Source organism: Ochotona curzoniae, unplaced genomic scaffold, assembly GCF_017591425.1.
Source record: "Ochotona curzoniae isolate NIBS_2020 unplaced genomic scaffold, NIBS_Ocur_1.0 scaffold_4937, whole genome shotgun sequence".
Lineage (NCBI taxonomy): Eukaryota > Metazoa > Chordata > Mammalia > Lagomorpha > Ochotonidae > Ochotona > Ochotona curzoniae.
The window spans coordinates 1,130,518-1,149,778 of NW_024467126.1; the positions used below are offsets into that span (position 1 = coordinate 1,130,518).

Below are 19,261 nucleotides of genomic sequence, written 5' to 3' on the forward strand. Positions count from 1 at the left end.
TGGCCCTTGGCTGGGAGTCAGAGTCAGCCCTGGGCATGCGTGTGGGCACTGGTCAGGTCTGGGTAGCCCCCACTGGGCCCTGCTGCAGGCTGCCTGGTAAGAGCCCCAGACCAGGGTTCCCTCTTCTGCTCAGTTCCCTAAGCCTACTCTGCATCCTCCCCCAACCCTCCCCCCCAGAGGCCTGGCCCTCCTGGGTACATGCACAGTACCCACCAGCCCCCCACTCAGGGTGCTGGACAGAGGGTGATGATGTGGGGGGCACTGTCCCATCCAGCCCAGAGGGACTGGCCAAGTAAGACAAACCAACTTTAATGACAACATAGTTCTCTTTCAAATCCCCTGTCCCAGTACGGGCTGAGGGGCAGACTCTCAGCTAAAAGAAAATATGGAATAAAATGGAATGCATTAGCCAGACCAGTCCAGTCCTTCCCTGACCACGGGCTGTCCGTGTGAGCGTGGTCTGCCCTGTTCCAGTTATTGCTGAGTTGTGCTGGGAGGGGGGAGGGACTCCAGGGCTCACTGCCCACCCCAACCCCCTTCACGAGGAGCCGAGTGGGAGCCAGGGCTGTGTGCCCCGGATGTGCAGGTCTAGTAGCTGCTCTGGTGGCCTGTGAGCATGTAGAGGTTGCTGTGCGCCCCGGGGTTGTCGGTGGGAATGCTCTCCAGGATGATGTCCCTGTGGACGAGCAGCCGGGTCAGCTGGGCAGACAGCCTCGGACCTGGGCGGGGCGGGAGTGGGGCGCCATCGCCTACCTGTGGGCCCCAAGCACTCGGAAGACCCTTGTCTCGTCCGTGATCTCTTGGGTCACCTGGCACGAGAAGGAGACAGACATTGAGGCCATCCTCCGACGGCTGCTCCCTGCAGAGATGGGGACCACGACAGCAGGACAGCAGGCACCAGTTACCTCATTCGTGTCCAGGCTGCGACCCTGCAGGCCGTGGCTCCAGAAGGCCAGCACACTGTCCTGCAGACACACTGGGGGTGGGGTGGCATGGGGCACAGGCTGCCGTGAGCACCCCCTGACCCTGGGCCCCTAGCCCAGGCCTGTGCCGCACAGCGCCTCCTCCTCCCCACTCACCCACAGTCTCAATGGGGAAGTCAAAAGTCAGCTCGGGCGCCAGCGTGGCCGTGGGCTCGCCCTGCAGGTTCACGATCCTCACGCAGCCTGCACACGGAGGAGGGCTGCCGGGTGGGGAGGGGGTGGGGGCGACGGACCCACAGGGTGCTCTGCCCCCCTTCTCCCTGCGGCCACCACCCCCTGCTCAGCACCCCCAGCAGCACTCACGTTCAAAGGTGACCAGGACGGTGTCCCGGTCCACCTGGATCACTTGCTGGGCCGAGCCCGGGATTCCCTCTATGGACAAAGAAGGAAGACCCCCCCTTGATGAGCCAGCCGCCCATGCTGACTCCCTGAGGACATGGGGACCAGGGTGGAGGAGCTGGGACACAGACAGGGGAGAGTCACAGCCTGGGGTTGGCGGGAAGCCAGCCAAGGGTCCCGCAGAGCCATGGAAGGGCTCCAGGGTCAGACAGCCCAGGGTCTTTGTGTGACTTGGCTGCTGTGTGGCTTGGGACAAGCCATCTGACCTCTCTAGGCCTACTTTTTCCTAACTCAGACAGAATGCAACCCTGGGGCAGGTACCGTGGCACCGGCAGCAAAGCAGCCACTGAGACGCCAGCACCGCCCTGTCATGGTGTGTTGTCTGAGCCCTAGCCACCTGGCTTCCCCAGCATCTCCCTGCTGATGTGCTGCACAAGGTGGCAGAGGACCACCTGAACGCTGGGAGTCTTGTCTCTCCTACCCAGTGGGAAACCCAGATGGAGCCTTGCATGCACTGGGATCCCCTATGGGTGCCGTTTCATGTCCTGGCTGCTTCACCTCCCATCCAGCTCCCTGCCTGTGGCCTGGGAAAGCAGTTGAGGCTGGCCCAGAGCCTTGGGGCCCTGCACCCATGTGGGAGACCTGGAAGAGGCTCTTGCCCCTGGCTTCAGATCAGCTCAGCTCCGGCCATTGTGGCCACTTGGGGAGTGAATCAACAGACAGAAGATCTTCCTCTCTGTCTGTCCTCCTCTCTGTATATCTGACTTGTCAATAAAAATAAGTAAGTTTTTTTTTAAGAAATGAAACAACCTCCTGCTGTACGGCCCCTGTACCACCCTACTCCTCAGCCTGTGACGCATCATTGAGCCGCCACAGCACCTGGACCCTGCCTCTCACTGCCTGCCCACATCTGCCTCTGCCCACAGCCACATCTGCCATCTTTTCCTTGGTCGCTGAGTCCTTGGTCTGACACCCTCTGGAAGCCTAGCAGAAGCCCCAGAGCCCACTGACAGCTCTCAAGGGGCGGGGGTAGGGGTGCCCCATGGTGTCTGTGGGGGCCTTGTGCGCACCCCATCTCCCCAGTGGCCCAGCCTCTGCTGCTTACCTGGCGGGGTGAGGATGTCAGGCGTCAAGCCAGCCTCCAAGGGTAGGACATGGAAGAGGACGCGGCAGCCGGGCCCCTCAGGCCCCTCGGCCCCCACGCACACCTGCGGCAGCTCTTTGCCATCCAGCACCAGCGGCTCCAGCATCCCACAGGGACTGGGCAAGGGGCTGGAGAAGTTCTGGGGTGGAATAGAAGTGGCAGGAGCATGCTCAGGACGCTGTGTCACACACCCCCAACCCCCAAACATCTACCAAGAGCCCTGTGGACACCCCCCACCATCCTCACCTTCAGCAACAGGAATTTCTGCAGCGGTTCATACCACTGTAGCAGGAGCAGGTTGGCAGGCAGCGCAGCCAGCAGGAAGGTGCTGCCCGTGTAGGGGTTGCGCACTGTGAGAGGGGCACATGGTAGGCATCGGCAGGGCTGCACCACATCGGGTGCCAGGCGCCCAGCCCCACCCCACCCAGCCCCACCTGGACCGTCCTTACCCACGCGACACTGCAGGCAACCTTTGGTGTCAGGGATCTTGGAAGACAGGGCAAAGCGCCTGCAGGGTGACAAGCAGGTGCCATCTGTGGGTGGGGTTCCCACGGGGCACACATTTTCCCACTGAGGCTCAAAGGAACATGGGGACTCCACAGGTGATGGCTGTGAGGGAGGACGCCCCATGGCCTGGAGTGTGTCCCCAGAGGCCAGGGGCTTGGTCACAGAATGACTCATAGCAGGTCAGTGTGATGCTGGGGTATTTAACTACTCCCTCCACACCTGTTAGGACCTCACGGTGGCCCCACAGGCCCTGAGACGATGGACGTGAGCTAACAGCGGCTCACAGCAGTGCCCCGCCCAGCCGCCTCAGCAGCTGCACCCCTGGTACTTCTGTCATCTCTCTTTTTTTTAAGATTTGTCTTGGGAAGGTAGATTTACAGAGAGGAAACGGAGAAAGATCCTCCATCCATTGGTTCACTCCCCAGATGTTTGCAACAGCTGGAGCTGAGCTAGTCTGAAACCAGAAGCAGCCAATGGCCGCAATGACTGAAACTGAGCCAGCCCAGAGCCAGGAACCTCCTCTGGGTCTCCCGAAAGAGCGCAGCAGCCAGGATATGAACCAGCACCCATATAAGATCCTGGTGCATGCAAAGCAAGGACTTTAGCCACTAGGCTATCATGCCAGGCCCACTTCTGTCATCTTTTCTACCAGCTCTGAGTCACCTCTGCCAAGTCCTCTTTAAGTCAAGGCAGGAAAGAAACGAATGAAGAAATGAGAGCATTGAAGGGCCACGGAGTGCGAGGGACTCCACTCTGCTAGGCTGCACAGCCCACTTCACAGGTGGGGAAACAGATCCAGGGCAGTCATGTGATTTCCAAGGGGCAAGCAGTTAGTCCTTGGCCATTTCAGCCAGGACAATCTGCGAGGCCAGCTAGAGGGCTGCCCCTGGCTGCCTAGGAGAGGCAGGCGTTGCGGGGAGAGGCAGGGACACTCAGAGGCGAGGGGTCCAGCTCGAGTGCCACACTGACAGCCCTGTCTTCTCCTCCTGGCAACCCAGGCCCCATCTGCCAGACCATGGGCCCCTGGCAAGAAACAGATCTGCCCTCCACGTTCACCTCCCTTGGTCACCACCTACCACCGCAGCCTTCGCCGGGGGCACTCCCTGTCTGGATGGATTCCCCACCTCAGACTATTCCGGCTCCCCATTCTTTCCATTTGAAGGGGACACAGTGGCTCCATGGTTTCCTAGTCACAGCCCCAGAGCCACCTGGGACCAAGCAAGGGCTCAGCCAGACCATGGCAGGCGTGCCTGGGAAGGGTAAGTCCAGGAAGTCCCCGAGGTCACAGGGCTCCAGGGGCAGGCCCAGACAGAGCACCTGCAGGAAGAACCCGGGACCTCTCACACTCCACAACTGCCGCCCCACCCTCCTGTTCCATGGCTCCCCACGGCTTCCGGCCCCGTCAGTATCTGGAGCCCCATGGTCCATGCCCTTCCACGTTGACCCGCAGCCCTGGACAGCCAGGGTCGGGGGTCTCCCTCCCGCACATGGAACAGGCGTCTTCCTGAGGCAGAACAGAACGGATCGAGTACCCCCCTGAACCAGCTCCACCCACCGCTCCATCCTTCCTGCAGCCCCAGCCCACGACCTTGGAGCCATCCTTGACTGCACACTTTCCCATCCTCCTCCGAAGGCCAGGAAATCCTGCCGGCTTGACTTGCAACCCTGTGCCAGAACCCCGCAGCTCTTCATCTGCTTGGCTGCAGCCTTGGCCCAGGCCACCATCTCTCCGTCACCCCCGCTACCCTACCACAGCCTCCAGTTGGTTTGTAGTTCCCCCTGGTACCCCCTCTGCTCTGTCCTCAACATGGCAGGGCCAGTGGTTACCTGGAGAAGTGGCCTCCAGGCACTCTGGGTGAAAGCCAGAGGCTCTGGTTGGCTGCTAGACCCTCCCACTCCATCTGTTGTGGCCACAGCCACTTCCCTGCTGCTCCTCAAACAGGGCCAGGCCTACAGCTGCCCCAGGACCTTGGCACTGGCCAGCCCCTCTGCCTGGGATAGGATGCTCACTCCATCACCTACTCAAACTCTTTGCCCAAAAAGCACTTTCTGAAGGGCCTGGGTTATAGCTCAAAAAGCTAATCCTCCAGCTGCAGCACCAGCATCCCATTTGGGTACCGGTTCAAGTCCCGGCTGCTCCCCTTTCAATCCAGCTAATGTGTCCAGAAAGGTGACAGAAGATGAACCCCCCAAGTCCTCAGACCCCTATACCCTTGTAGCAAACCAGGACAGAGTTCTAGACTCCTGTGTTTGGCCTGGCCCAGCCTTGGCTGTTGGAGCCATTTTGGGGAGTGAACCAACAAATGGGAGATCTGTCATGTTCCCTTCTGAGTCGATCAATCTGTGAAAACAAAGCAGCACTCGCCCACCAAAGCCTTCCCTGACCACGGAGCCGTAGCCCAGGCCCCGGCTTCCCCCCGAGCTGCCGCAGTCCTTTTCTGGGGGAGAAGGTAAGAGGCAGGGTCTCTTTACCCCGGGACACTGCTCGACACTCAAGGCACCAAGCAGTCGCTGACTCCTCAGGCCACACACATGGGGTTTCCAAAGCATGAGGCTGACAGTTCTCTCTCCAGAACATTCCACACTTCAGCCAGTCCCTCTCCCCACATCTCAACAGTCCCCAGGTCCTGTCAGTTCCCCTTTCAGTTCTCCCCATCCCTCAGCCTGACCCCCCACTGCCTCACCTGGGGATGATGCGCTGGGTGAGGCGGTTGGTGGGGATGGAGAGTGGGACCTGGCGCTGCAGCCGGCGCTGCTCAAACAGGCCAGGGAGGTCGTGGGCCCAGATGTGTGAGGACTTCCCTGCGGGCAGGGGGAGAGACAGCGCGTGGGGGCTTGGAAAGGGTGAGGGGCGGGCAGGTGTGGAGCTGGGGGCTGGAGTGCGCTGTACCTGAGAGTGACAGCAGCACGTTGTTCACACAGTAGAGCCAGGAGCAGCGGTGGGAAATCAGCTGCCAGTCACAGAGAGAGGGGGTGGGGGTGAGGCTCGGCATGGAGTCCCCCACCCCAGCTGGGCTGCCCGGCATACCCACCCCCTCACCTTCTCCAGTGTATCCTCATGTAGCTCATGCAGGTTGAGCGTGTACACGCCTTCCTCGGCCCCCACGACCAGGAACTGGTCTGCACGTTGGGGGTGGGGGTGGTCAGAGAGGGACTCTCAAGGAGGTGGGGGGCTCCCGCTTCCCCCCGGCCCCCCACACACCCTGCCGGCCTACCCCGAGTCACAGGGTGAACCCAGGTGACTGCAGCGTGGATGCGGAGTGGGCAGCCATTGAACACCTTGGAGAAGCAGGCGCCCATCTGTGCAGGGATGGGGCTGATGAGGGGGCGGGACTGTGGGGCAGGGCTAGGAGAGGTGGGGCTGGTGGGGGTAGGGGCAGAGGCACTGTGGGGGGTGGGGGAGCAGGGCCAACACTCACGTGCACTTTGGGGGTTGGGGGGAGCCCATGGCAGGACGACCCCTAGGATGGAGGGAACAAGTCAGGCCGGGACCACACATCCCTCCACCACCAGGTGCCTCCCCACACCCTCGGCCATACCCCCTCACCTGGGGGTCCTCCCGCTGCTTTATGGTGGCCCAGGCAGTGGGCAGCAGTGGGGAGCTGCCGGGATCTGGGAGGGGCGGAGGTGGGGGTGGGGCTGGGGGCGCGGTTCCTGCAAGCACAGCCTTGGTGGGACTCCCAGCCCCAATCACCACCTCTCCCTTCCCTCCCCGACCCCTACAGACCTCCCAGACCTGAGGGGCTTCTAGAAGGAGAATCCTCAGTGGGAGGCTGGGTGGGGGACGGCCCCATGAATGGGGCCCGCTTGATGGTTCCCACAGCATCATCCGGGGAGTCGGGCTGCTGGCGGGAGAGTTGAGACTGTGGGCAGGGTCCCTCTACCACCCACCCCATGCCACTCACCCCACACCCCACACCCTGGTAGCCCCTACTCTGGCAGCTCTCACCTGCTCTGCTCCTCCCTGCAGGCCCGCGGCTGGCCGGATGGTCAGGCTCCTAAGGTGGGGGTGCGGTGCGGGACAGGGGTAAGATACCACTCCCAGGGGGCACCCTGGCCTGGCTGCCCCTTGCCCTGCTGCTCCCAGCCCCTCACCTCTCCTCTAGAGCCTCCTGGACCGACTGCAATAGGCTCCTGGGCAGTGAGGGAGGGAGGGAGGAAAGGTGAGAGGTCAGGGGTCAGCCTCGGATCTGCCCACCCTCTCCACCCCTCCCTGTCACTCACCTGCTTAGCTCTTCTTCACCCAGGAGTGTCCACTCCTCCTCCCACTGGGGGAAACCGAGGCAGAGAAGCCAGAAGAAAAGCAGAGAGAGGCTAGGTGAGCGACAGAATGGTCCCCAGCTCAAAGAGCTACAGGACATGTGGGTGGGAAGACGGAAAGGGGGACAGGCGAGACGCCGGAGGTACAAGTTGCCCTGGGGTTGGAGGGGTGTTTCCTCAAGCCCACCCCTCACCGGCTCATTCAGCGGGTCCGTCTCCTTCCTGCGCGGGGCCCCAAATTTCACCTGGTGAACTGCAGGGGAGAGTGCCCAGAGTACAAGAGTTATGGGGAGTTAGGGTTCCATGTGCACCCAGCGCCTCTGCCCCCCGCCCAGCCCCCACACTCACACTGGATCTCGGAGGGCGTCCTTTCAGCCGGGCCGTGCTGGCCGCGGGAGTGGATGGTGTCGGGGAATATGTCGTAAGTCTAGGACCGAGCCGAAGCAGGGGGGCCTGAGGTCGGGGCTCTGTGCCCCTCCTTGCTGTTGCCACCACAACCCCGAGGCCATTGGCAAATACCCCTCTACCCCCACCCCTGCTCCGCATGGCAGGTCAGGCACCTTGCCAGAGACACACAAAACCAGATGCCTGTGACAGTCACAGGCAGCCTGGACTCAGGTTCAAGGGCAGGAAGCTTGCAAGGGGGTGCTGGCAGGCAGGCCAGACTCAGCTCAGCAGATATTCCTACCAAGTGGACTCCTCTTGAGAGAAGCCTCCAATGGCCGGCATAGCCTGTGACCTGAGCGTCCCCTAACCAGATCCGATCGGAATCCCGGTCCCAGCCCCATCTCCCCCTCACCTCCAGCTCACAGTCTTCAGGGGACGGGGTCCCCAGGTGAGGGTCATTGGCCTTGTCCAGGAGCTGTGTGAGGAGCGCCCGGGGAAGTGGCTGGGCGGTGAACGGGTGCTGCAAGATTGGGCCGGTGGTGGGGGATCAGCTCTCTGGCCATCCATCCCCCTCTTCTCTTGGGCAGCCAGTCCCCCGCCCCGCCCCCTGTCTCCCACCTGCAGCAGCTTTTCTGCCGTTGGCCTCTTTTTGGGATTCTTGGTCAGGGCCAGCTTGAGGAAGTGGTGAAAATTCTGGGTCCTGGTGGGCACAAGAGTCCCCCCCACCCCCGCAGCCCCGGGGTGGGGGGCCAGGTTAGCTCAGATATACCAGCTCGCTTGCTACCCCCTCCACAAGAGCCTCCTGGGCCCGCCCAGGAAGGGGCAGCTAGAGGCCCAGGACAGCCGGCCCCAACGACAATGCTGTTGCAATGTGGCCAGCCACCTGCCCTGTGAGGCCTGTCCCCATGGGGTCCTGGGCCCAGAGGTGGGATCCAGGCCTTTGCTTGGACACCCTGCTGAGACCTAGAGGTGGGACTTCTAAGGTTGCCTCTGGGCTGGGAATCAGCAACATGCTCCTCTCCCAAGGGGCCTGGCTCAAATTGAGGGGGTGTCCCAGCTGGGGGCCCTCACCAGCGAGTCTTATCTCTCAGCTTGGGCGGCTGGAAGCTGCTCTTGGACATAAGCATCAGGGCCCTGTGGAGGGGCACAAGGTCAACAAGGGCCTCCAAGTTCAGGTTCACTGCAAGGGTCAGGCAAGAGGCCAGGGTTGGGCCGACCTCATGGGGTGCAGGTGGAACAGAGGGGGCTGCAGTTCACCCAGCTCGATGGCCGTGATGCCCAGCGCCCACACGTCACACAGCTCGTTGTAGCCACCTTTGCGCTCTACGGCAGCCACCTCTGGAGCCATCCTAGGGGCAGGGGTCACCGATGGAATGACGTTCTTGTTGGGGGGCACTCCCACCTGCAGCCCACCTGCCCCCTGCACCCACCATAGGTGCAGCCTCACCAGTACGGAGTTCCGATGAAAGATCTCCGCTTGGCTACAGATGCCGTCAGCTCACCCGACACCCCAAAGTCAGCTGCGGGGGCAAACAGCTGCGCTCACCAGCCCTCCCTCCCTCAGGCTGCCACACCCCAACCCGCCCCCACCTCCCGGGGAGGGGGGGCTCAGGACGCACCTGCAGAGAGGCTGTAATGGGCCCTGCTCCAGCCACAAGTTGCCACAGGCCCAGGGCCAGGGCGGGTCCCCCGCCCACCTCCTGAGCGGGGTCCACCAGCCTCCCTCCGCCCAGGCTGGGGCGTCTGATCTCTCATTAAACCTGGGCACACCTCACCTCTCCAGCTGAGAGCAGAGGGCCTACCAATGTGCTTTCTACGTGGGGGTTGGGGTGGAAAACAACTTGCCTGTGGACACAGGCACTGCGGCCAGGGGCTTACTGAGGTTCCCCAAGCCCCCTGCAGAGCCCCCCAAAACCACCAAGGGTGTCTCCAGGGTACTGACCCAGCTTGACGTCTCCCTGGAGTGTGAGGAGCAGGTTGGCGCCCTGCGGGAATAGAGACAGGATGCGGTTGGCTGCCTGCCACCAGCATGCCCCCCGGCCCCCCAGCAGGCTGGACCCCTACCTTGATGTCCCTGTGGATCTTGCCCTGAGAATGCAAGTGGTGGAGGCCCTGGGAACAAAGGGGAGGCCCTGAGAACCGCTCCCAGGCACTCCCACCTCTCCTGAACCCCCCTCTTGCAAATGGGGCCCCCCACCCAAGCCGCTTCCTCCTCCCCTCTCCCCAAACAGGAAGTGACTGAGCCAAGAGGGAAATGGGCTGCTTCCGGCAGTAGAGCTAGGGCACCTTCCCCCCAGCCCCTCAGGACCCACAGCTCCCCCAGGGCCATCCCTGACTGAGGCTCCCCACCCCCATGCCACACAGCCGTCCCAACTGTCCCGGAGACCCTGGGCAGGCCTTGCTACCTTGAGCGCTTCTCGACAGACGTAGGCAATCTGCCGCTCCTCCAGGGGCCCCGTGGCTGGAAGGGAGAGTGGGGGCTGGCACCGGGTCCCAGGGGACAGGCACCAGCCACGCTGGGTAAAAGGGGCGAGGGGGTAGGCCATATCCCCTCTCAGCAATGGCTGCTGGTATAATGGGCCCAGAGGCTGACAGCATTTGTCTCAAGGTCACACAGGAATGCAGAGCACCCCAACTCCCCTTGCCATGGGGAAGGGAGGCCGCGGCTCTCACCATGGTAGATCTCCTGCAGGGACCCCCCTCCGCAGAATTCCATGCAGATCCATAAGCGGTCATTCCTGGGAAGATGGGGGGGACACAGAGCTGGGCTGGGCTCACAGGGGCTCCCCGCGCCCTGCCCCCGAGCCGCGGGATCCAGCAGCCTCACCTGAGGTAGCTGCCGATGTAGGCTACCACATTGGGGTGCCGGCACTCCCGCAGGATGGTAATTTCCTGCTGTAGGGAACTGATGTCGTCTCCTGGGGAACACGGGGCATCATGGGGTGGAAGCACGTGAGGGGGGGTCTCCCGGCCTCAGTAGCACCATCTGTAGAATGGGTACAGAGCGCCCCCTTCCTCCCTCGGGGGGGCCTCAGACAGGTGCCAGGCGTCAGTACCCACAGGGGGTCTCGGAGCTGTCAGCCTCTCTGCCCCTCCCGCGGTGCGCGGGCGCACAGGCCCCACCCGGGCCCTCACCTGGGTCTAGCTTGACTATCTTTACGGCGGCCAGTTCGGACGTGACCGTGTCGCGGGCCTGCGGGGACGGAGCGGGTGCTCAAGGGGGGCTGAGGAGGAGGAGGGGGCGGAGCTGGGGGGCTGAGTCCTCGGCGGGGCGCGCCGGCCGAGCGGGCACCCTTCCCCGGGCACCCTTCCCCCGGCCTCTCCCGCGCGCGCGGCGCACCTTGTAGACGTCGCCATAGGTCCCGGCCCCCACGCGCTGCAGCAGCTCGAAGCGGTCCCGCGGATCCTGCAACGACACGTCCCGCAGCAGCGCCATGGCCCGGCGCCGGGCGGGCGCGAGCTGCGGAGCCGGCGCGGGGCGGCGCGGCGCGGCGCGGGCGGGGCCGGGGCGGACCCGGGGCGGCCGGGGCGGGCGCCGGTGGCTCCGCGGCCCGGGGCGGGGCCGGGGCCCGGAGGCGGGCCCAGCCGGGGAGGAGGCGCCCGCGGGACGGGCCCTGGGGAACTCCCGAGCCGGGCCCGGGCGGAACCGGGGCCCTCTGGCCAGCCGGCTGCGCCTGGCGCGCTAACAGGTGCGAGCGCTGAGCCCCGAGCTCGGAGGCAGGAGGAAGGGGGCGGCCCACCACCCACCCCATCCCCCAGTTTCCCAGATGAAGCCAGGCCATGTGCATGTGTGTTTTTTAAACAAAATGTATTCATTTCCCTTGGAACTGAAAAATAAATCTATGTACAAAACAGGAGGAGATGGGGTTCCCCTGCCCACCCTTAGTAGGCAGCTGAGTTCCTCCAGGGGCCCGGCCGGGCTGCACCTGTGGCCCCTGCAGGTCCAGACAGGGGTCTCGCTCTGACCTAGAGCCAGCCGGGCAAGGCGGAGGGAGGTGGTGCTCAGGCTGCAGGAGGCGCGGGCCGGCCCTGGGGAGTAGGGCGAGAGGATGCCGAGATGCCCACATTCTAGAAGCAGAACTTTAGTCCTGGAGAGGGCAAGAAGCCTGATTCCCAAGGGATGGAACTATCACGGGCAGAAATCGCACTTCGGGGGCTGAGTGGTGCCCAAGGTTCTCGGACACCCAGGAACCGGGGATGACTCTGAGGGGACCGGGGTCTGGCCCAGGGCCTGGCGAGGGTCCCAGTGACCGGCTCAAAATACTAGGGGAATGGACCATTGCTCTGGCGAGCGGGGCAGGGCCCCCTGGTCTGAACAGTCTTCACTGGAGATTCCGGGTCAGGGTGGGTGGTCCCGGGGAGCTGAGGGCGCAGCTTAGACGGGAGGGACGGCCGGGCGACCGGTGGGGCCTCCGATCCACCCCGGGGCGGCGCGGCCCGCACGCTCTGCTCTGCCGGAGTAGCCGGACGGTCAGAGGCCCTTGCGCTGGCGCTTGAGGAAGGAGAGCGTGTAGTCGCTGGGCGTGGACACCTTCTGCTTCTTCATCTGCACCTGCGACTGCGCAGTCAGCTGCAGCTTGATGGCGCTCGAGTTGATTTTGGTGGCTACCAGCAGCTCCTTCATGCCCTTCATCTTCTCGCTCTGGAACGTGAGCACCGGCCCCTCGGGCGGCGGCGACGCTGCGGGCGCTGGCGCTGCTGCTGGGGCTGCGCTGCCGCCCTCAGGGCCTCGGGGGACGCCAGCAGCGGGGAGTGGTCCTGGGGGCTTCCGCGGGGGTCCTGTTGCTGTGCCCTGCCCAGCGCCCGGGCCCTTGTCCAGCGCGGGCTTCTTGGGCGGCGGTGGCTCCTCCGGCTTGGATTCTCGCCGCGGGCCCCGGCGCCGGCCTTCCCTGGCCTCCTCGCCCCACGGCTCCTCTGCTTCGGCTGCCTCGGTCTCCCGACTCACGATGTGCACCTTCTGCCGGACCTGGGCCAGCGGGGAGAACCAGCTGAGGCACGGACGACCGCGCAAAGGGGAGGGATGGCAGGTGCAAACTCTAGCTGGCGAAGGTCGTTGCTGGCCCCCTCCCCCAAGCAGCTGCCCCTCACCTGTCCTTCGAAGCGACCTAGGGACTGTACAAGGAACGTGGCCCAGCCCACGTGCAGCACCGGCGTGGGGCTGCCCTCCTCCCACTTGCAGATGCCATCATAGAAGCGCAGCAGGTGCGCGAAGCACTCAGGGTCCTGGAGCGCTGACCCCTGGCTCGGGGTGCCCTGGGCAAGGGGCAAGGGAAGGGCCAGGTCAGGCTCCCTTGCCACTTGGCAAGGGCACAGATCTTTTCAAAGTACCCTGGGCCCAGGTCCTAGTCAGAATGTGGGGAGGATTGTACACCTTGTCTGCACCCCCATGCCCACAAGCTGAAACAAGAACCTTTGGGCAGGAAAGTGTGAAGGAGGCATGCTTCGGCCCCCTTTTATCAAAGGGCAAAGGGTTCTAGAAACCAACCCTAAAATGCCTTCCCTCCAGCCTGGCCCACCCAGGCCCCTGGCTCCACGAGGGCCCCCTCCCAGTCCCAGGCCGTAGGGCAGGCCCGGCCAGAGCACCAGCCTGCACCTGGCTCGGCTCCCCCGGCCGTTCCTCGCCCGCCTCCAGCAGGCTGGCTGCCTCCTTGAGTAGGTTGGGGATGACATCATTGGCCACTTCAAAGAACTCTTTGTAGATCTCCTCATCTTCGCGGCAGTAGTTGTAGCTGCAAGAGCAGTGGGCACTGTGGGGTCCCGGCCCCTCATCCCCAGGGACCAGGCACCCGAGCGGAGTCTTCGCTGCACACCCAAGAGAGCCAGAGCCAGCCCAAGGCCAGGGTGAGGGTCCCTCTGTGGGGTGGAGGAGGAAGGGGTCCCTGCTTCCTGGGTGATGGTGGCCTGGGCCACCTAAAGACTGGATAGACAGGGGACGGAACTTGGGACTGGACAGGGGAGCTGGCAATTGGGAAGAGGGGGAAAGACAGGCGGGCTGAGACCCTGGGGGCAGGGCTCACTCTTGGATGACGGTGGCTGTGTCGGCCCAGGCCTGCAGGGCTTCGCGCACGTTGCGGTTGCGACAGTGGTAGCCCGCCAAGTACATGTAGGGGTAGATGTGTTCATCCCGGTAGTAGGCCTTGGCCGAGGCGATGCCCTGGGGGAGGGGCACAGGGAGGCTGCCCCAGCTGGCACACCCGCAGGGGGCCCCCAGATCCACCTGTGCTCGCTGCTGGCCCTCGCTCCACACTGCTCCCTGGGACTGGGGGGACTTCTTGCTGGGACAGACCCCCACAGCCCCACAGCTAGGGAAGGGAGGGGGCGTATCTTGCTCCCACGATTCCTCGCACACCCTGGGACACAAACACCCAAGGCCTGCCCGTGCCCCAGGCTAACCCCTTTCTCAGAGATCCGAGGCCCGCCTCCACTCCCCCTTGCTCCAGCTACACCCCGAGAAGGCCAGGGAAGGGCAGAGGAAGATGCAGGGGGCCTGGGACATCCTTCAGACAGCCCCTGCCCATGCTGGTGCCACCCAGTGGGCAACACCTACCTCCATGGGAAACTCCATGCCTACGCCCCCGCCGCTGGGGCCCCTCTACTTCCTGTGTGTGTCCCCCACCTTGTGGTAGAGCGTGAGTGGGTCTGGCCGGCCAGGGGTGGGCTCCAGTTCCTCCAGATCCGCCAGGTTGCCTAGCGCCATGGGGTACCTGTGAGAAGAGTCTAGGCTGCCAGCTGTCCCCAGCGTCCGTCGCGGCCCCGACCCGGCTAGGAACCCTGACCGACCTCTCCAGATGGCCCAGGTCATAGAGCAGCCACAGCAGCTTCTAGGGGACAGGAGAGAGCCGTGAGCTGGTGAGGGAGGACAACGGGGGGCGGGTGGAGTCCAGCGCTGGCTGCTGGCCCCCCATCCCTCCGTCCGGGCACGCCTCACCTGCTGCAGCTGCAGCAGCTCCAGGGAGTCGGTGTGCAGGTCAATGGAGGGGTTGATGGCACACACCATGAATGCCACCTCCATCTTGCGGTTGCAGCGCATGTAAGAGCCCTTGAGATACAGCCAGCTCTGCGAGGGGACACATCTCATGACGGCCCTGCCTCCCTGCACCTGGTGATTCCAATACAGGCAGGGAGGAAGAGGAAGCGGGTGGGCAGTGGCTGGGGCTGGCAAGGGGTGACAGGAACAGAGCTGGGGGGAGGCAGCAGGGGAGCCATGATACCCGCTCGGCCACACCGGCGTTGACCGTCTGGCCTCGGCGGTCCTCGTTGCCCTTGCCATGCCAGGTGACCTCGGCTGTTTGCTCCCCGTTGGGGCCAAACACAACCCAGGCATGATCCTCGGACAGGGCCAGGTGGACGTCGCGGAGCCCCAGGGCTTGGCACGCCCCGACCACGGCGAAGGCCACGCCGGAGCTGTCCAGTTTGGTGCCTGGAGAAGTGGGAGGTAACGAGGTGGGGAAGGACAGAAGGCCTGGTAGTGACGGCCACTTCTTCCGCTTTCTGGGTCCAGCCACAGCCCTTCCCGCCCAGCATCCCTGCGAGGCTCACAGGGCAACCAGGGATCAACCCAGCGTGGCATCCCGGGGTGGGAGGGGCACACAGGATGCCCAGCGGGTCCTGGCCATCTGCAGGGGCCCCAACCTGTGATGAAGCTGAAGAGGGACTGGATGTGGGCGCGATCCTTGAAGTAGGAGCGACTGAGGCTGTTCCAGATGACGTCCGACACTTTCTTGACCAGCTCGCGGCTGGAGACGCCCCCCTCCCGCGGGTACAGGGACAGGTCGACGGCGCCGCGGATCTGCGCGGTGAAGCGGGCATAGAGGGCCGCGATGATGGACAGGTCGGCCACGGGGAAGTAGGTGAGGCCGCCGGGGGGGTCGGGCGCCGGGCTGGGCTGGAAGGTGAGCTCGGGCACGTTGGTGGGGATGACGCGGTTGACAGCCAGGAAATGCTCCACGAAACCCAGGACCAAGGACAGGAGCACCAGGTCCGGCTCCTCTCGGGCCAGCTCGGCGGCGAACAGGCGCACCACGTCGTCGATGGAGCGCAGAGGGAACAGCGTCTTCTGCGCGGCTTTGAGCCCCATGGTGGCGGGCGGCGGCCTGCGGGGCGAGCCCGGGGAGGGTCGGCGTGGGGGAGCCCCCTGCCCCGGCTCGCCCCCCCAGGCACACACCCCTCCTCCGCCCCCCGCGACACCCCCTCGGGCGAGGCTGCAAGGCCGCCCTGCGACGCCGACGCCCGCTCCCCAAGCCCCGACGGGGGCGCGGCCCAAGGCTGCCCCCCGCCCCGGCTGTGATCCGCCCCCCGATGGCCGTCCCGCTCGCTCGCTGCAACTGCACACACCCCCTCCCGGGGCCCGTCGAGTCCTTGCGGAAGGTGCCCCCCCGAGACCGACCCCACTCAAAGCCGAAACACAGCCCCAGCCTCGGTCCCCCGCGCCCACCTCCGCGCTTACATCCCACACAAGGCACCGCGGCGCCCGCCGCCCGGAGCCTGCTGGGAAATGGAGTCCTGGCCCCCTCCCCTTGGCGCCGCACCGTCTGCCGGGAAATGGAGTCCAACGCCGGCCCTCACCGCACCGTGCGCCAAGCCTGGAAATGGTGGCCGGCCAGTCAGCGCGCGGTGCCCCATGGGAGTTGGAGTCCCGCTGCTCCGGGCGCCGCCCTGAATTCCTCGTTTCCTTTCGCAGGCAGGCCAAAGTGCCTTCTGGGAGATGTAGTCCCGGGGACACCGGGCAGGTGGTCACTGACTTCCGGGAGTTGTGCTGTCAGGAGTGCGCCAGATAGGCGGCAAAGGGAGATATTAAGCGCTGTTTGCGTGCAGATGTGCCCTGCCACTTTAATTGGCGCTTCCTCAGACCCATTAAATCGCCGTAGTCTTGCACGTGCTGGAACCCCATACGGGCACATATGGTTCCAGCTCCCTGCTAATGCATCCGGAAAAGCAGCAGAAGATGGTCCTGAAAGAGAGAGAAAAAGGGTTAATGCTTTCATGGCTTCTATATGTGCTTGGCAAGATGAGATAAGAGACAAGAAGAAGGCAGTACCAGGCCCGGGCTGTAGGAAGGGGGTCTGGGTTTCGGTTTCTGTTTCCTGACAAGCGGATTCCTTATCCTGAGAAATGGGCCCAGATAATCCTGGGTCGGCGTCAGAACAGGGCCATAAAACTGTAACAGGCTCGGGCTGCGGGAAAGGGGTCTGAGTAGACAATAGAATGGGCCATAAAACTTAAGGCCTGCCACAGAAGTATGTTAAGCTTGTAGTGTGTGCCTATAAAATACCTGCACCCCCGGAATTCAGGGCTTCTCTCCCTGTTGGAGTAGGGGCCCGTTCACGAACGTCAATAAAATCCTCTTGCTTCTTGCAGCCTCTGACCTGGTTCTTGAGCTCTCGGGCGGCGACTCTCGGGGTCCGTAACCTTTAGACCCCCCCAGGGTTTAACAGTCCAAGTGCTTGGTTCTCTTCACCCACATGGGAGACCCGGCTGGAGCTCCAGGCTCCTGGCTTTGCCGGACACAGCCCTGGCTGTTGTGGCCAATTGGGAGTGAACCACTGGATGGAAGATCCTCTCTTTTTATAACTCTTTCAAATAATAAATAATGCGTCTTTTTAAAAAGGTGTAGGGGTGGGCAGCATGATGGTTCCATGGCTAGATTCTTAAAACAAACAAACAAACAAAAAAAAACCCGGCTGCGTGACCTAGCAGTTAAAAGTCCTCGCCTTGAACGCACCAGGATCCCATACGGGCGCTGGTTCCTATTCCGGCAGCTCCACTTCCCTGCCAGCTCCCTGCTTGTGGCCTGGGAAAGCAGTCGAGGACGGCCCAAAGCCTTGGGACCCTGCACCCGTGCGGGAGACCTGGAGGAAGTTCCCGGCTCCTGGCTTCGGATCAGCACAGCACCCGCCCTTGCGCTCACTTGGGGGGTGAATCATCGGACATAAGATCTTCCTCTCTATCTCTCCTCCTCTCTGTATATCTTGACTTTGTAATAAAAATAAATAAATCCTAAAAAAAAAAAGAAGAGCTGGTATTATGGCTTAGAAGATTAAGCCAGAGCCTACAAGGCTGGCATATCATATGGGCACTGGTTTGAGTCCTGGCAACCCCACTTCCGATCCAGCTCCATGCTAATGCACCTGGAATATCAGAAAAAGACAGCCCAGCGTTGCCCCCTCCCACTCCCACGGGAGACTAGAGGGAGCTCCAGGCTCCTGGCTTTGCCCTGACTCGACTCTAGCCGCTGCAGTAATGGAGGGAAGCCCTGGGTGGGAGATCTCCCTCTTGTAACTCCTCCTTTCAAATGAGATACGTAAACCTTGAATTTTTAAAAGAAATTTATAATGTACTACTATACATCTTTTTTTCTTTTTGAATTTTTATTGGAAAGTCAGATATACAGAGAGGAAGAGGGAGAGAGGAAGATCTTCCATCCATTGATTCACTCCCCAAGTGGCTGCAACAGCCAGAGCTGTGCCAATCCAAATCAAGGAGCCTGGCACTTCCTCAGGGTCTCCCAAGTGGGTGCAGGGTCCCAAGGCTTTGGGCTGTCCTCCACTTCTTTCCCAGGCCTCAAGCAGGGAGCTAGAAGGGAAGTGGGGCAGCCAGGACATAAGCCAGCCCCCACCATTGCTACCTCTCACCCAAGGTAGGAATTAACAAGATGTTGGCTCAGAAGTGGCACCAGGACCCAAATCCAGATACAGGAGGCAGGTATGCCAAGGGTGTCTTAACTGCTGTATCAAACACCTCCTCAAAATTAACTTTTTGGGCCCGCTGCAGTAGCCTAGCAGGTAAAGTGCTCGCCTTGCACATGCCGGGATCCTCTATGGGCACTGGTTCATATCCCATGCCTCTATTTCCCATCCAGCTCCCTGCTTGTGGCCTGGGAAGGCCGCTGAGGACGGCCCAAAGCCCTGCACCTGAACTCAAGTGGGAGACATAGGGTCCTGGCTCCTGGCTTCGGATCGGCTCAGCACCAGCCCGTGAGGCCACTTGGGGAGTGAATTAGCAGATGGAAAATCTTCCTCTTCTCTGTCCTCCTCTGTGTTTATGACTTTCCAATAAAAATAAAATAAATCTTAAAAAAAGAAAAATTCTCTTTTTTTAAAGATTGATTTATTCAGTTGAAATACAGTGACAGAGACTTTGCCTTTGGTTCACTCTCTGAATAGCCAATGTCAAAGCAGGCAGAAGCCAAGAGTCATCCTCTGTTGCTTTCCCGGTCCACGAGCAGGGAGTTGGGTGGAAGTGGGGCAGCTGGAGCATGAACTCGCACCCACATGGGATCTGGTGCATGCAAGGTGAGAACTTAGCCACTGAGCCGTCGTGCTGGGCCCCAAATTTTCTTTTAAATCTAACATTGGTCAGGGCAGGCGCTGTGGCATGATGGGTTAAGCCGTCTCCTATAATGCTAGCATCCCGTATGGGCACCTGCCTGATTGACAGCTGCTGCGTTCACACTCCAGCTCCCTGCTCACGTGACTGGGAAAGCAGTGCACCCAGGTCAGAAAAGCACTGTCACTCTGCCTTTCAAATAAATAAACCTAAAAAAAGGTGAGTCGGTGCAGGTCGGGGCTCACTTTACTGACTTTGTTTTACAAATATTTGTATCAGAATTGTCCTGTCCATGAACGGTCATCGCCAGAGGTGC

At 62.4% G+C, this 19,261-nt stretch overlaps 2 protein-coding genes across 6 annotated transcripts; both read right to left on the minus strand.

Annotated features, from left to right (window-relative positions):
* Positions 1–293: 293 nt before the first annotated feature.
* MAP4K2 (mitogen-activated protein kinase kinase kinase kinase 2) lies at positions 294–11,087 on the minus strand. 4 transcript variants are annotated; one of them, XM_040970894.1, is made up of 32 exons: positions 10,961–11,087; positions 10,756–10,813; positions 10,448–10,538; positions 10,294–10,358; positions 10,026–10,081; positions 9,685–9,732; positions 9,563–9,605; positions 9,068–9,140; positions 8,838–8,969; positions 8,692–8,754; positions 8,239–8,320; positions 8,033–8,140; positions 7,582–7,660; positions 7,428–7,486; positions 7,198–7,241; positions 7,069–7,107; positions 6,950–6,971; positions 6,710–6,836; positions 6,521–6,585; positions 6,393–6,434; positions 6,189–6,273; positions 6,014–6,093; positions 5,864–5,924; positions 5,658–5,775; positions 2,916–2,974; positions 2,713–2,816; positions 2,428–2,605; positions 1,287–1,355; positions 1,080–1,166; positions 906–976; positions 754–809; positions 294–676 (listed from the first exon to the last, which is right to left on the minus strand). In XM_040970894.1, exons 1-32 carry the CDS (start codon positions 11,054–11,056, stop codon positions 589–591), a joined length of 2,448 nt encoding a protein of 815 aa, XP_040826828.1. In that variant the 5' UTR covers positions 11,057–11,087; the 3' UTR covers positions 294–588. The 4 variants fall into 4 exon arrangements, with proteins under 4 accessions (XP_040826828.1, XP_040826827.1, XP_040826825.1 ...); XM_040970893.1 differs by having other exon boundaries at positions 6,521–6,612; XM_040970891.1 differs by having other exon boundaries at positions 6,521–6,612; positions 6,701–6,815; positions 6,923–6,971.
* Positions 11,088–11,439: 352 nt separating this feature from the next.
* On the minus strand, positions 11,440–16,089 carry MEN1 (menin 1). Of its 2 annotated transcripts, XM_040970966.1 has the most exons (10): positions 16,055–16,089; positions 15,253–15,713; positions 14,832–15,040; positions 14,549–14,677; positions 14,401–14,441; positions 14,237–14,324; positions 13,638–13,774; positions 13,214–13,349; positions 12,709–12,873; positions 11,440–12,586 (listed from the first exon to the last, which is right to left on the minus strand). In XM_040970966.1, the coding sequence occupies exons 2-10, from the start codon at positions 15,695–15,697 to the stop codon at positions 12,092–12,094; spliced, it is 1,845 nt and encodes a 614-aa protein (XP_040826900.1). In that variant the 5' UTR covers positions 15,698–15,713; positions 16,055–16,089; the 3' UTR covers positions 11,440–12,091. The 2 variants fall into 2 exon arrangements, with proteins under 2 accessions (XP_040826900.1, XP_040826901.1); XM_040970967.1 differs by lacking the exon at positions 16,055–16,089 and having other exon boundaries at positions 15,234–15,719.
* Between the last annotated feature and the right edge of the window lie 3,172 nt (positions 16,090–19,261).